General features: G+C 29.8%; 1 protein-coding gene across 2 annotated transcripts; it reads left to right on the top strand.

Moving 5' to 3' along the window:
* Window positions 1–947: 947 nt before the first annotated feature.
* On the top strand, window positions 948–16,435 carry LOC121221192 (MADS-box transcription factor 6). Of its 2 annotated transcripts, none has more exons than XM_041101830.1 (8): window positions 948–1,262; window positions 3,718–3,793; window positions 4,171–4,232; window positions 4,345–4,444; window positions 4,874–4,915; window positions 4,997–5,038; window positions 5,128–5,255; window positions 16,091–16,435. In XM_041101830.1, exons 1-8 carry the CDS (start codon window positions 1,081–1,083, stop codon window positions 16,179–16,181), a joined length of 723 nt encoding a protein of 240 aa, XP_040957764.1. In that variant the 5' UTR covers window positions 948–1,080; the 3' UTR covers window positions 16,182–16,435. The 2 variants fall into 2 exon arrangements, with proteins under 2 accessions (XP_040957764.1, XP_040957763.1); XM_041101829.1 differs by having other exon boundaries at window positions 959–1,262; window positions 3,715–3,793.
* Window positions 16,436–17,298: the final 863 nt, after the last annotated feature.

The following is a 17,298-nucleotide window of genomic DNA, read 5'->3' as shown; positions in this document are numbered from 1 at the left end:
AGATAGCACTGAGTCTGGTTGGTTACAATGATGCTGATTGGGAAGGGCACGTTGATGATAGGAAGAGCACATCAGGTGGTTGTTTCTATCTTAGTTCGAACATGGTGTCATAGTACAATAAGAAGGAAAATTCAATCTCACTGTCTACTACCGAAGCTGAGTACATTGTTGCAAGGAAATGCTGTGCTCAATTGCTATGGATGAAGTGGACATATTCGAATACATTATTTGAGGACTAAACATATTGAAAGTGGGCATCACTTCGTAAGGGAATTGTTTGAAAATGGTGCTGTTGAGCTTAAGTTTGTGTCCACACAAGATCAACTAGTTGACATTTAACTATCATTATAATTTAATAGAAGTTGTGATAATTACACATTTAAAAATAATTATAGTTTAATGTACTTTTATTTTGTAAAAATTTTAGATAAAATAATTATAATTGAAATAAAAATTGACGTAAATTTTTTTTTTACAATTACAATCACTGAAAAAATTTAAATATATATTTTTAGTTTTTACTTGATAATATTTTTTGCTACATATTTCTTTTTATTTTATTTGAATTATTAAATAAGTTAATATATTTTAATTATATTTAACAATTGAAATAAAAATTAAAAAGTAATTACAATATAAAGAATAATTTGTTTAAAAATTAATTAAAAATTAAACGTGTAAAATCACATGCAATATATGTACCTTTAGAAAATAGTTTTTTTTTTAATCACAAGTTAAAAAAAATCTAGACCATTCCACTTAGTACAACAACGATTGTGAATGAAGGTTTTTTTTAATACAATATTAAGGAGGAGTAAAAGTAATATAATTTGAACTCTATTTAATAAAACTTTTAACTACTTCTGCATTTAGGTTCATCCTTGTGAGTTAAGGTTGAGTCCGTTGTTTATTATTATTATTATTTATTATTATTAGGATTGAGAACGATTTGAAAATTGTAATTGAGAGTGCAATAAATACAAAATCCTAACACCAAAGAAAGAAAGGAAAGGAAAGGGAGTTGTTTGACAGCAGCCGTTATTTATTAACTTACGTTGGGTAGCTTTATTGGGCAGAAAGATGGGGAGAGGAAAAGTGGTGCTGGAGAGAATAGAGAACAAAATCAATCGCCAAGTAACCTTCTCCAAGAGAAGGAACGGTTTACTTAAGAAGTCCTACGAGTTGTCGGTGCTTTGCGATGCTGAGGTTGCTCTCATCATCTTTTCCAGTCGAGGCAAGCTCTCTGAATTTGCCAGTAATATGTAAGATTCGATCTCTCTCTCTCTTGATTTATTGTTGCATAATAATTGTGATCATCAAACCCCCAAAACTCGAGTGCAACTACTGTTGTTGCAGTAAGATCAGTACATCATCATCATCCATTCCTACAACTTCCAATTACCAAAACTTAAAACTGCCTAGGTTTTGATTTCAATACCAAAACCTAAACAAGAAGAGAGAGAAAGAGGACGCCAAGGACGTAGTGGGGTTGGCAGGGGGGACAGGGTGCTGTTGGCTTCCAATGATCGAGGATATTTTCTGTGAGAACCAATAGTTTCTCGACATGCATTTCTTTGCACTTTTTCACTTGTCTTCCTTTCTTTCCTTTCATCTATGTCGTCCAAATGGTCGAACAAAGCCTAAATATATGAAATTCCTCCATTTTTCCCTTGTCCATACGTTAGGCTTCGGGTTCTTCTTCCCTCTTTTCTTTGTTTGGATCTTCTATCACTTTTCCTTCTCTAAGCTAAACTTCCATTGTCTCCTTTGAGTTCACAGTTAGCTTTTTCTGGGTTCCCATGGGTTTTTTTTTTTCATTCATAAAGATAGAGCATTTCTCTCCTGATTTCCTGCTAATAATTAAAGTAATCATAAGTGTCAGTGCATTGACCTTTCAACCTCTTATTTCTGTTCAACGATGTGCTTGTATCAGAAAAAAAAAATTATATATTCAATTTTTGCTTCGATACTTCTCTGAAAATTATTTATTTCGACTTTTAAGTAATTTTCGTGTTCGTAAAAATTAAAAAGGAAAAATACATAGATATAAGAAAATATAGTGTTAAAATAATCAAATACTATTTCTAGTAAAAAGATTAAATTTGTTAAATAACGTTTAAAATTTAAGACCTTTTCCATTAAGAAACATTTCATTTAACTAGCTTCAAAGTTGAGGTATAGGTACACAGAAAAAAGAAACTAAAAAAAAATCTAAATTTTCTATTTTAATAAAAAATTTATAAAAATATAAGTTTAACTGATTAAATTTATTATGATTGAATGTGTTTTTTTCTTTTGATTTAAAAATTAAACCGTATAAAAAATATTAAATTCATTAAATAGCGTTTATTTGCTAACCCTTTTTTCTATTTAAAGTATTTCATTTAAAAGCTAGCTTAAAATTTGAGCTATAGGCATATTGAAGAAAAATTTAAAATTATTAAAAATTTTCGTTTGCCATATTTTATCAAACATACTTTCAACAAATTATGTCCTGATATTAAACTTACTTTCTATGTAAATTAATTATTTTCAATTCATTTAGAAAATTTAACTTTTAACATTATAATTTATTTTCCAAGTAATTTTAAAATATTATATTCGTCAAATCTTTCTAATTCAAAAATATTTAAATTTTTTCGAGTGTTTTATATCTTTCGATAACTATATGTATACTTGAAAAAAAAAAGAGTCCAAAACTAATTTCTGAAAACCAAGCATATATGAAATCTTAGCAAATAAACAATTTTTATGGTAAACCTAATTTTTTTTAGATCCCAATGGTATAAAAGAAAGGCAATTAAAGTAGTGTATGGTTCATAAAATTCTAGACTATGTTTGGTAATAAAATTTTAGATCCCAATGTAATAGAATTACTTTGCTTGGTTCATTTTGCTAGAATTTAAGATCCAGGTGTTTGATTGACGGAATGAAAGATTACTTAGAAGTATATTTTACTCAATTATCCTTGATGTAAAATTTAATTTTTTTAAAACTAGTTCCTTTAATATTTTTTAATCTTAATTTCCATAAAGTTATGATAAATTATTACGATTCTTACTTCTTATTACAATTTATATATTAATAAGTAAATATATTGTGATGAAATAAATTTATAAGTGATAATTATAATAATTAAAAAAATGATTGCAACACTAACTATAATTATAGTTATAATCATAATTAATATATTAATAAATAAATTATTAAATAAAATATAATTATTATAGTTGTAATATATGATATCCACCTGTTTACTATTAAAAATATATTTTTTTTAAATGGTTTTAAATTTTATTTAAGAAAGAAAACCTAAATTTATTAGAATAGTAAAGAAAAGGACAAATTAGTCTACAGTTTAATATTACACCCGTAATCTAAGATTATTTAAGGATTGGGTCGTAATGATATTACACTTTATATTATTAAATGGTCGTAATGTGAGACTACAAAATAGATGAAATATTAAAATCTAAATACCATAATCTCATTCTCAAGTATTATATTCCACAAACCAAAGGCAACCGAATCCTTTTATCAATGTTTACTTGTTTCAGATGCTACAATTTACTCTAATTAGTAAACTTTTACTATACATCGTAATTAAACCATTTATACATGCAATATTTCTCTTTTATTCCTATATTATAATATATCTACTAATTAAATCCCAATTATTAACCTTTTTTTTTCTCTTCCTGGTTCTTTCTTTAGAAGTGTGCCAACAACCCTGGAAAAATACTGGCAGCATCGATACAGCTCCCCAGTCGATATTCCTCTGGACGAAACGCAGGTTAATTTCTTTTACATTTTCATCTTTTCTTTTTCATTTCCATATTTTTTTATCTTTTATATCGGTTTTATAATTTATATTTGGGGTTTATTACTATTCCTTTTAATAATATTGTCTTCAAAATTCGAAAATATATTCTCTTTTTAAGAATGTAACGTATCTTATCGTTACACTCAAAATTCACTTCTTAAGAATTTAATGTGTATTATCGTAGGAAAAAAATCATATACGTTAAACTTTATCCACGTGGTTGGACATAATGTTGGACCCAAATTATGTTTTGAAAAAAAAATTGAAGAGACCTACCGTGAGTAATCTATGTACTTTGTACGGCATTTTTCTTAATATATATATATATTTCTTGTTCAACATTACAGACATTGTATCAAGAGGTATTGAGGTTAAAGGCAAAATATGAATCTCTCCAGCGTTCGCAAAGGTAATTTGGACGAATTAATGCATTGGTTTTCACATTACTTACATATCTATAGTAATAATTATATCTAAATGCTCATTGATTATCGGCTGATATATATTGTATATACTTAAAGGCATCTTCTTGGAGAAGAGCTTGAGTCACTTACCGTGAAAGAGCTCTATAAGATCGAGAAACAGCTTGACAGGGCTCTCTCACAAGCTAGACAGAAGAAGGTAACTTGATGACTATTTTTCATTTCTAACATTTCTCAAATTCAGCATGTGGCAATCTCACATTTTGGCTCGTGGCATGAATGAAAAATAAAATATTTAAAATTTGTAAAAAATTATTTTTTTGTCACGTGTTAAGATTACATCTTAACGTGCTATTGGTTGTCAGTGCAAACGTACTTTAATAATATTAGTTAGATTCCTAAAAAAATACCAAATTGACTTATGATTTTTAATTTTATATATAACTTAGATTCAAAAAAGATGAAATAGATACAAAATAGATATAAATTACCAAGTTCAATTACTTCTATATATATAAATCCTTGGAGTTGGGAAAAACCTCACAAAACTGTATTTATGAAGCTCTCTTACATTCCTATTTGCAGTTGCCATAACACTGAAACTTGAATTTCTTGAATATAAATGCAGACGCAATTGTTGTTGGAACGAATGGAAGAGTTGAGCAAAAAGGTAAAAGCAACCCCATTAGCCCAACATGTTGAAACCTACTCATCTTGGGTTTAACATTCATGTTTTCGTATGAACTTTTAGGAACGTGAACTGGAAGTTGAAAACAAGCAGCTTAAGTCTCAGGTTTTTTTTCTTTTTTCTTACACTCGCTCGGATCCAATTCAATCAATGTGTGGAATAATAACTATTTTGGTCCTTCATGGTGTTTTCAGCTAGAGTTAGAGCATTGTTTTCAATCAGCTCAAGGGTTAGGAGATTGTAGCATAGAAATGGGTAATGAATATACTATGATTCCATCACAAGCTAATCATGCTCAGCAACAATCCTCAACTCATACGGGGTAAGCTTTCCCTCTTCTTCAAGTACCATTCATCTACATTCAATCCCCATTCCCACTTTGGGACTTTACCAGGATAATACCCTATAATTAAACAAACCGGTCATACATGGACCACCAACTAATCGATCATGTATGAGTATCCAAAACAACCGGGTTGAAATAAGTTGACCCATTTTGTTTAATTTAGGGATAATATTCTTTATTCACCGGTAGGTAGGGATGGTAAATTCCTAACCATACGATGAATTCTAAATCAATCCGTTCCAAATGGAACAGTTTTTTTTTTGAAAAATTGATGCATGCAGGGCGAAATGGAACGGATTTTTTTTTTGAAAAATTGATGCATGCAGGGCGGGGTAGATTTTTCTTTTAGGTAATGGATATGAAGCAATTATGATAATTGCTTGCTTCACCCTGACCCGCTCCACCAAATAAAATTATCATTTTATCTTTATATATATAAGCTATTAAAAGGGTAAAAATTTAATAACAGAATATAGAAAAAAAAACCATATATTTTATGCTTAATTTTTTTTGAAGAGTTGCGTTTAAATATTTACTTGAGTTTAAAAATATTAAAAAATTAAAGAAAAGTAGAAAAAATTAAATTGAAGTAGAATGGGTGGGGTTAAGGATGGATGTATCCAACATCCATAGAGATGGTAGTAAATTTCAAGATTATGCATCTATAATAAAACGGGGTGAGTGGTGAAGCAGAGCGTGCAATGATGAATTTAGTAATATTCATCCTTACCTGCTTCATTGCTATCTCTACCAGCATGATCCCATTCCCCACTTTTAATTATAAAAACAAAAAGAAAAACAAATGGATCCATTTTTTAAAAGGATCCATTTGTCTCATGCATGTTAAACCAAAATGTTCATTTCAAAAAATAAAGGGATCCATTACTTTTGCAAAATATATATAAAATTTTTTAGGTATAATAATAAATTTAACCCTTAATGTTTATATAATTTGTCATTTGGCTTTTACTCTTTTTTTTTCTTTAGCTTAATTCAACCTTCAACCTTTTAAAAGGGGTAAACTATATAGTTGGTCACCTAATTTTCATAATTTTTCATTGTTGGCACCAAACAAAAAAATACGAATTGGGCAATGCCATTAACAACAGTTTTAATTTTAATCACTTAACTTTAATAAGTTTTCATTTTAGTCACTCATGTTAATTCAATGTGGATGTATACTCATTTTAGTCACCTAACTTTATTAAGTTTTCATTTTGGTCATTCATTTACTTTTTAAAAGTTAATTTTATTTTTTCAAAAGAAAACCTAAGTTTTTATAGGAAATTAAGTTATTCAACAGTGGAGTTGAAACCCAAGTTTTCCCCTACAACTCAATTCACTATAAAAACCCAAATTTTCTGGGAAGAAACTGGGTTTTTTATTGTTTTTTTTCCTTTTTACTGAAAAAAACTAAAAATAATTCTAACAAATTTCAAAAATAAAAGAAATTAAAAAGATAAAATGGCTCTTCCCTATAAAAACCTAAATAATTTTTTGTAAAACCTCAAGGTTCCCTTTTATTAGGAAAAACTAAAATTAGTCGTAGAAAAAGGAAAAAAAAATAAAAAAGATAAGTTGTTTTTCCCCTATAATAACCCAAATAATTTCATGCAAAATCCTATGTTTTTTCCTTTACTATTAAAAAGGGAAAAAGTAAAAGAAATTAAAAGATAAAATGTTTTTTTTCTATAAAAATTCAATTTTTTTTATAAAAACACAAACAATTCCCTAAAAAATTTCTTTTACTAAAAAATTAAAATTAATTCTACAAAGATAAAATAATTAAAAAAAGATAAAATAAGTAATCAAAATAAGAATTTATTAAAGTTAGGTGATTAAAATGAGTATACAATAACATTAAATTAACAGTGGGTGACTAAAATTAAAACTTATTAAAGTTAGGTGATAAAAATGAAAACAGTTGTTAGTAACAGTACTCAATTTGCAATTTTTTCGTCACCCAAAGTGAAAATTTATAAAAGTTGGGTGACCAATTGTGTAGCTTGCCCTTTAAAAAGAGTTGAATTGCTCTTTTTTTTTAACAAAAAATGTTAACTAAAATGTTAAATTTTTATACATGATAACCCATATTGTAATCTAGGAGTAGTTCATGTTTTTTTTTAAAAAAAATTTATGAACTTTTTAATTATTTTTAATTTTTATAATTTTTAAATAATTTGTTGACGTAACATATATGACAAATAGTGGCATGTTAACATGAAACACACACGGGCTGCACATAGCTATGCTAACATTTCAATTTAAAAAATGATTTAACTTATTTTGAAATTTTAATGACTAAATTTAATTAAAAAATATAAAATAAATTAAAAATATAATTATTAATTTTTTATTTCAAAAGCTTTGGTCTGATCTGGTCTGTTTGATCAATTTGGTTATGAGATTCTGATAATCAGCTGATTAATAGTAAAAACCGACAAAACTAGTAGGTTAATACAAGCAGTCAAAATTGATCCGAATAAACCGGATAGAGTCAGCTACAATCGATTATGAAAACCACAACCAAAAACAAACTCTCAAAAATACGCTAAGAGAAATTTCCATGTAAGACCAAGCAATTTAAAAGCAAAGAAATGGTTGTCAAATACTACTAGTAAGTATAGATTCTCATAATTTTCATGGAGAGCTTATTAATTTTATTGCCAACCCAGCTAGTACATTTAATAAAAGAATACCATACTCAATAGGGAAAGCCTAGAATTATAATTTCATCTTATATAGAACTAATTGTTCTATTTCCATTTAATCCACCTTAAGGTATTCTTGTTTCTTTGATTCTTTATCTAGCAATTAAATAGTTAATTCAATTTACCCCTGAGCTATATTCCTAAGTAAATGAATTAGATTAAATTGATTAAGATCAAACTCCAATTATGACTACATAAGGTAATTATGTATATATTTTTCCTCTTTATGAATCAAATTTACCTAATTATCCTAGATTAATTAGATTCAAAGCTATTGATTCTAGACCTAAATCCTAAATTTATTTTCTAATTCATTTAGGTTTTGTTAAATTACAAATTTCAGTTTAACCAAATATGATATCCATTACAATCCTAGAAAAAATAATTTAGTTTTTGATAATGTGATGGAGCATCTTTAAATGAATACAATATTTGAATTTGAATTTGAATATGATAATATAAAAAAAAAAGAAGTAGGAAAAGATGAAGAAAAGCTTTGCGAAAGCAATATTCAATTTAACTACTCTTTTGGTTCTCTTCGCTAAAATCCTTTAAATCTTGTTCCAAATAAGCTTAGGAGGAACTTTTTAAGTTCTTCTATTGTAATCCTAAATTTGAAATATTTATATGGACCTAAACTAGGATTAAAAAAGCTGAAATTGCATGATTAAATGAAAGGAAATTGCTTGAGATGAAAAATCATAAGACTAAATAATGACTGGTAAATTACAATCACTACATAAAAAAACATACTTCAAATGAAAGGCAAGTGTAACACCCCTACCTGGCCCAATGACCGGATCCGGGTGTGGCGTCACAATAGAACCGGGTTATCGTTCATATTAAGATCTCCCTAAGTTACAAACATATTGTATTACCCATTTATAAATTTTTCAATAGTGACACTATTTTAAAAATAAGGTTCACCGTTCGAACTTTGGACTTTAAGGGGTTTAAATATTTACAATATATTCGCCCACTTGGCAAAGTTCCAAAAGGTAACCCCTATCCTATGTGCATGACACTTTCCTTTTATGCCCCATGACTTATCACGGTTTGGCTCATTCTCTGATCGAGTTCCTTAGTTCGACAATCCTGCAACCACAAATCCAACTTTTGTAGGTTCGAATGAACTTAGTGAGTCTCTAGTTTGCACGTAATTAATCCCCATCCAGCAAAGGTTTAAATAAACAAAACTAGATATGATAAAATCCCTGGTTATCCTGGGTAATTTCCCTTAAACCCGTCATAGCGGACTTTATCTTATTCCCGATCCTATCTATTGGCAGATAGGTCGTTAAGTAATTACCTTTGGGCCATTCTATCAACCATCGATCAGCCTTAACAGTTCCTCTGATTGTCTCGTCATCTTTGCGGACTCTATCCCTTCATTTACTTTACGTTCTTTCTTCCTTTTTATTCTTATTGTGGATTCTTCCTTTCACCGTATTCCTACAAGGTAGTTTTTTGACCTACCCTTCTACTGATCCTAAAATATTCCCCCTGGACGACCATTTCAATTCTATTTTGTCCAGGGCAGATCCTCCTCTTACCTTAATCCTGAAGGACTTACTGGCATCCCAAATGTCGGGATAACTTATTGCAGTCCCCTGTCACTCTGACAAACCAAAGTCTACTTAGTTGAATTAGTGGTCAGACTACTTTTTTGTAATCTGCTTTAGCTATTTTATTCTAAAACGTAGCATGCCCTCCTGTTACGAGTCATTATGACCTTCAGTACTCAACCTATTGTCATGGTGTGACCATTTGGGTTCACGATTTCTCTTTCATACTGCATCCCCACATAACTAGTCTTTTGGCTAACACTTCATTAATAGTTTCCTCTTAAAGAGGAATAGTCTTGACAAAAATACCTGTCACTAGTGTCATCTCTCATAGTAGTTTCCTATCCCGGGTCTCTAGTCGACCCCTCTTATTCAAAATCCCTTTTTGTCGGGGTGCTCACAATCTTGACTCTAACCTAGCAATTTCACTAAGCATCTTTCAACGATTCTTAATGGCGGATCCTTATTGTGATCCTCTATTTACTCTCTCTTCAGCTTAATTATACACCAAGCACTACTGGTGCAACAATTCACACATCTAATTCCCGTCAGGTTACCCTCCTTATACCTTTATGGCTTTTATGATTAATAACTTAACAGACTATTTCCATTTTTACTTCCTTTTCCTTATTCAGCTGATTTCCCAATAGTCTGTTGGCTCACTATCGTTTGACATTACTTACCCTTTCTTCCAACCCTTTTTTGTTAGTCATGGGATTCCCCATAATTACTGTCTTGATTTTTCACCCGTCTTTATTGTCCCGACAAACTCTCTATGCTGTCATTGTCGAGCCGAGGTCTTACATGGTATCCCTATTGTTTAATATCCTGACAGACTCCATTGGTTGTTATAGTCTAACTATGGTCTTACACCTCGGGATCCTCATGTTTATTGTCCCGATGGACTATCTCGTGTTTAGTATCCCGACGGACTATCTATGATGCCCTAACGTCTTTCAACTATGGTCTTATACAATATAAACCCGTGTTTTCCATCTTAGTAGAATGTAAAAGGATGTCATAATGTCTTTCAGTTATGGTCTTAGTCCTATTTAGCCATTCTGGCGTACTTGCACCTAATGTCATAGCTTCTTTCAGCTATGGTCTTACTCATTTTTATCATAATGCCATAACATCTTTTAACTATGGTTTTACTTATCTTTATCATGATGTAATATCATCTTTCAACTATGGTCTTACTTATGTTAGGCAAATAGCCTCCGATTAGACCCATGACCTAGCCATAATCTTTCTTACTTAGTTTTCCCATTGTCTTCCATCCATTCCTCTATTCACCATCCTAACCTTGATGCTCGAAAACTGTAGTGTCCCCTCTGCAGGGCCCGGAGCTTCGCACATCAAGGGTGCACCTAACAACACCATATGACAGTATCTAACAAAATCAACCCCCCTTTTCTTATTCTTAAATTTGTCTACCCATCATTTATCCCCTTTCTTAATTCCATATGTAATACAAATGTTTTCTGAATAAAGTATCATGGGATCATGCATACTGAACTAAAATGGTGGATACTCATAGACCCATGCAATTCTACAACTTACTTAGAAAATTTTGGTTTTGGATATAGAAACTCACTTGATGTTTCTTTCCCTTCTCAGCTTAGCCTTTTCTGAATACCAGAGCTTTCATTCTCTAGATTACTTGATTTTATACTTTTCTACCTCAAACTCACTGATTTCTACTCCATCCAGATCCTTCTATAAATATCTCTTCTTTAAAGTAACTTGAGGAAGAAAATGAAGAATAGAGGAAAATGAAACAGAATGGAGTTGAATCTTCCCCAGGAAGTTATTTCCTATCTATTCATAACCCTTCAAGCACGGCCTTCCACTGTATAGCAACCATTCATCCATAATCATTTTGTTTCCCACTAAGGAAATTGCTGTTTCTAGTCTAGCTGAGCCAGAATTGGATCTTAATCTTGTCCAATTTCAATTACTAACTTTTCATGATTTCCCAATAGAAGTTGCCAACTTAGGTTTTTTTTTTCAATTTAACCCCCGATTGTTCCAAATTTTTTGGTTTCAAGGTAAACCAGGTGTGACAGCAAGTGCTTGAGATACAAAACTTATGGCTTTTCAATTGTGGGCTTTATATTCTTCAAAGATCTAAACATAATTCCAAATATTCAAAATTTCGTGTGAGTCTCACACCCTTTGGAATTTAGCCTAAAGTAATCATAAATTCCTTAAACTCATAATCTATTATTCCAACTTTAGAAACCTAAGTAGCTTCCAAAGTATCATTGGAGTAAACATCCTTAAAATAATCACAAATAGCTCTATCTATTACACTAACTAAAAAACATTTCACATTATAATCAATATGCTTGAATATCCATGAATGCACTTCCAATTGCAAAGAATGAATGACCAGTAATTAGTAGAACATCTTCATCTTCCTTCAAGTCTAGAACTATGAAATTCGATGGAAATATAAGTCTATCCACTTTCACTAACATATCTTTAACAATACCTCTTTAAAAACTTAAAGTTCTATTCGCAAATTGAAAAGTAACCAAAATATGCCTAGTGTTCCCTAAATGTGACATGCATATTATAAGAAAAAAAAATGGCACCAAGTTGGTACTAACTCCCAAATCACAAAGTGTCTTGCTAAAAGTTTGATAAGCGATGACATAAGTTATGATAAAACTCATTGAATCCTTCAACTTAGTAGAAGCTTTCTATAAATAATTGCACTACACTTCTTAGTAAGGGCTATGGTCTTATTAATCACATAACCTTCTTTTTATAAAAAACTAATCAAATTTATATAATGGGGCATTACTCAAGTTCTTAGCAAAAGGAATATTAATAAAGAGTTTCTTAAATAGCTTTAGAAATCTCTTGAACTGCTTATCCAACTATAACATCCCTCACCCGATTCGGTCATTGGACCCTAGCTAGAGGATGCTGCAACCTTAGCAACATTCCAACATTTTGCCATTCATTTGTCACAAATATAGCCTACCACAATGCCATTATACATACATTAAATATCATATTAAGTCATCCAAAACCAACTTCATTATTGGTTCAATTCCATGAACCTACAAGTAAACACATTTATATTGCAAGTTCTATATGCACATCATCAAAACATTCAAAGTAATAATACATATATAAACCATTCTCCTTAACTAACAAAGAATGATCGGAAGTCTACCGAGATAGAAGCTGGATAGTGTGAGATCAGGGGATGATCCAATGGACATGTTTCGCAAAATTCCAACGACAGAAAACAAAAAAATAAAACAGAGTAAGCTTTAAGTAAGCTTATTAAGTTTACAGGTTAGAATATACGCAAACTTGCCTCGAATCGAAATATGCAATGAAACAATTAACATAATGTTAATAACCTGACATAACAACTCACAAGAGACAAGTGAGTTTGTCATAATACCGAACCACAGGATAATTCAACATTTCACATGATATTCAATCTAATCTATTCGTATTGATTCAACACATTCCATTATATCATTTATAATCTATACTCAAATTCAAATAGCATATGAACTATAGCAAATACATACTCAGATACTCAGGTACCTACACAACGCCAGAAGGCACTGTAGTGCTATACAGAGGTACTGTAGTGCAAATAACAGCACATAAGTGAAAACATATCCACAAAAGTGTAAACCCGTACAAGCGCACAACTAACCTTATTGTCATGTCAATCGTATTCTAATCGTTTACTAAGCTCAAATGAGCATTTATATAGAATTCAAAACATTCACTCTACCATAAGATTTCCAAGAGTCAGAACATATTTCGTAACCATATATATTCATTCATTATTCCATATAAGTTATAATAATCACATACGCAAAACTGTACAATTTGGTCCAAGGTCACCTTTCGTACCATTTTGCAAATAACTAAAGTTAGATTAAACATATAAACATATATAATACAAGTAGCTAGCGAGTTGAATCGTAGGCACTTTTCAATAATTTTCCCTTTTCCTCGATTATCCTCAACTTGATTCAGTCCTTGATCTATATGATAATTAAGTTCAAATTATCAATTCCAAATAACTTATCACACTCAAATACATGCATATGACCTTTCAATTTCATTTTACACAATTTCTCTAAAATTTTACATTTTATTCAATTTAGTCCCTAAATCTGAAACAAATATAACTTTACATTTTAGTCCTTATAATAAAAAACTAACATTTAACTTTACAATTTAATCCCCTTTTCTATTCTAAACTTATAAACTAACGCATCACTACCAAAAGCTTTAACTTTCATCAATGGTAACTTCTATAAACTTTAACAATTTTACAATTTAATAGGGTTAGCTAGATTAAGCTACAACAATCTCAAAAACATAAAACTTATGAAAAACGGGTTTCAAAATCACTTACATGCAATGGAGAAGAGCTTGGCCTAATTTTCTATACTTCAACAATGGTGAGTTCGATTAGGAACAAAGAAATGAAGAAGATGATGTTGATATTTTATGTTTAAACCTTTAATTATTATTTATCACTAATTTTAATATAAAACAAATAAAAGATAACCACTAACCGTCCTTAATGTTTCATTATGGTCTATTTACCACATGAACCCTTGCATATTTGATAATTACGTTATTTAACTCATATAATTCAATAGCGATCAACTTTTACTTTTTTACGATTTAGTTCATGTGCCCTAATAACCATTCAATCAACAAAATTGTTCGATCAAAATTTAATATAATTCTATAATAGAGTCATAAATATGAATAAATAATATTTACTTACTCGATCATCGAAAAATGGGGTTTCGAAACCACTATTTTTGGTACCACTATAAACTGGGTTGTTACACCAACTCCCTTTTAAAATGTGGAAATACATACTCTTTGACAAAATTTAGAGGAAGATCATGAACTCTATTATTTCTTTCCTCAGTAGCAGGAGTTTATGCTTTTGTGTCTCATTTCTCTAGTTCTCTAGTTTTATCTTTGAATGAATATTAAGTTCTTTATTCTTCACAAGCTTCTTCCAATTTCGAAAACAAGTGAAATTGATTTAGGATTTTGGATTCTATGCATTTAGAGACTAAGAATACCTAAAGATAAAACAAAAAGAAAGTTTGAGCTTGATAAAAAGTAATTGTGCCAATGTCAACAAAAATATAATAATTGGCTCCTCGACAATGACCTCAAAAACTTAATTCCAAATTTCAGATACGAAAGTATATGTATCATATCAAGTACTTTAGTTTATGATAATTTCCATTAAAAACTATTACTAACTTTACTTCAAGTTAGCAACTAGTACTTTTAATCCTATCCAAATTAATAATCAACCGAGTTTTATAGAAGTAAAATAATCAAATGAAAATATTAACCCAAATAAAAAGAATAAAGAACTCATTAAAGAAAACCTAGAATTACAATTCCATTCAATATAAAACTTATTATTCTATTTCTATCCATTCAACTTTAATAAAGTTGATTGCTAATTAATATATTGTTTCTTTTTTAACCTTTTATCATGAAATTAAAGAACTATTTTAGTTTGCATATTGAGCTACATATTTCTATGCCAATTAAATTGATTAAGATCAAATTTTAGATTAATGTGAATAAAGGCTATTCATTCTTAGATCTAAAACCTAATTTAATTTTTTAATTCCTTAAGGTTTTATCAAAATGATAGTTGATCAGTCCATTAAAAAATCAAGAATAAAAATAAAGAACGAAAATCTCAATTAAGAATATAAAAGAATGTAAATAGACATTTCAATTAACCTTAAACATGGAATAAATTACTCAAAAGAGAAATTTAGTTCATGATAAGGTCAACGTACACATCTAAATAAATATAAAAAATTGAGTATGAACATGATAAGATAAACCAATGAGAAAGATGAAGAAAAAACTCTGAAAAAATAATCTTCATTGCAACACATCCCTTGATTCTCTTCGTTAAGATCCTTTAAAGCTTATTCCAAATAGAGTATGGAGGCACCCTCAAGCTCTTTCGTCATAATCTTGTCTTTTGGATAGTTTTATGGACCTAAACTAGGGTTAAAAGAAGTTAAATCATATGATTAGATGAAACATTGCATTTTGTGTCATTCATGTGTTGTGTAGGCTAGAATGGCTACCATATAGGTTGGATACTCTCTCATTGGGAAGCTTTTTCAAGAGTTCTCTTCCAGTTCAACTACTCTTAAGTTAACTCTTAGCAGTAAGACAAGCCTAATGACGATTTAGCCTAAAATTCTCACCTAAATACCCAAATGAGATGTAAACAAACTAAAATTAAAAATTAAACTATGCAAGACTTTTTACTCCTAAAATAAAATGGAAGCAACAAGAAAAAACTCTAATACTAACTAAAATGAAGGAAAATTAACTCCATTTCATTGAGTTTTCAAGAACCATCTTGGAGATCTTCTCAATTCATACCAACATTACGGTCGTCAAAGATGTTATAAATCTTGAGTTTTGTTTATTCTGAGAAAATTATATTATGATGAATAACTCCACTTGAAAACAGGTACCATCAGTTTATTCCTCAAAAAAGAGTAACTGAAGATCGTACGGTGAACAGATCAGGTGCAAACAAATGTACTGCAGGATGGCTTTGATCCTTTCTAACCCATTACCACTGCGTAGCTGCAAGACATTCTTCATTATAATTCTTATCATATTTGGGGAAAAATATAAATTAAATTAGGATGCATATGTACCTTTTCTACATATATATTTATATACATTACAGTGCTATATGTCTTTAAAAGATTAATACTGTCTAGACGTAATTAATAACCCATGGAATGAAGAATCCTCGTAAACTATATATTTTTGCAGTAAATTTGTTAATATAGCAACATTTATAATCTATTTTTATCCTTTCAATATTTTGATATGTATGTTAACAAGTTTTGGTATGTTGTATGGTTGATCCCTGTGATATATAAACCCTAAGAATAAATTGTAAAATAAACAATCCAAAAAATATTCTAAACCTACATTGTGCATTCGAAAATTATTAATTTTAAACCTGCTTGAAATTCATGTTTTTTTAAACCAATATTAGTTTAGGACTAGGACGTCAGTGTTTGATCAAGCCATACCTTTGTCACACAAAACACCATAGTCTCTATTCTTATCTTCTAATTCTAATCCTCACTTGCAAGTGTTCCTGCAAAACATATTGTTCCTAAAACCCATCAAATGCACATGTTTCTAAATAGTCAAACCTATTAAAATTCATAATGAAAAGTCCTCTAGTAACATTCATCCAATAGTTACTAGAAGTAAACTTGGCACCTTCAAGCCAAAGACCTATTTAGCTAAAACCAATCTTAATTTTTAATCAACAAACATTCATGAAGCTATTCTTTATACTCATTAGCAAACTACTATTCAAAATGAACTTGACCCACTTCTTAAGAATGATACCTAGACTCTTTAGTCTTCACTCCAAACAGAATAACTATAGGCTACAAGTGGTTATTTAAGGTAAAAAAGAAGCCTAGTGGGATTCTAAATAGATATAAGGCTAGATTAGTGACCAAATGTATTAAAAAATAGTCGATTCTAATTTTTGTTATAAGGAAAGGTTTATAGTGTTGATGCATGGATCACTATCAATTTAGTGCTTCTTTTAAACAAATATTGGAAAGATAATTTTTAGTTTTCTTAATTAAAAATTTGAAAATAAGTTAAAATTTTAATGAATTTTGTTGTACCTCTTGCACT

This window comes from Gossypium hirsutum, chromosome D09 (assembly GCF_007990345.1).
Source record: "Gossypium hirsutum isolate 1008001.06 chromosome D09, Gossypium_hirsutum_v2.1, whole genome shotgun sequence".
In the NCBI taxonomy this organism is placed as follows: Eukaryota; Viridiplantae; Streptophyta; class Magnoliopsida; order Malvales; family Malvaceae; genus Gossypium; species Gossypium hirsutum.
Note: the sequence above shows the minus strand (reverse complement) of the source record. Positions and strands in the feature narration are given on the sequence as shown.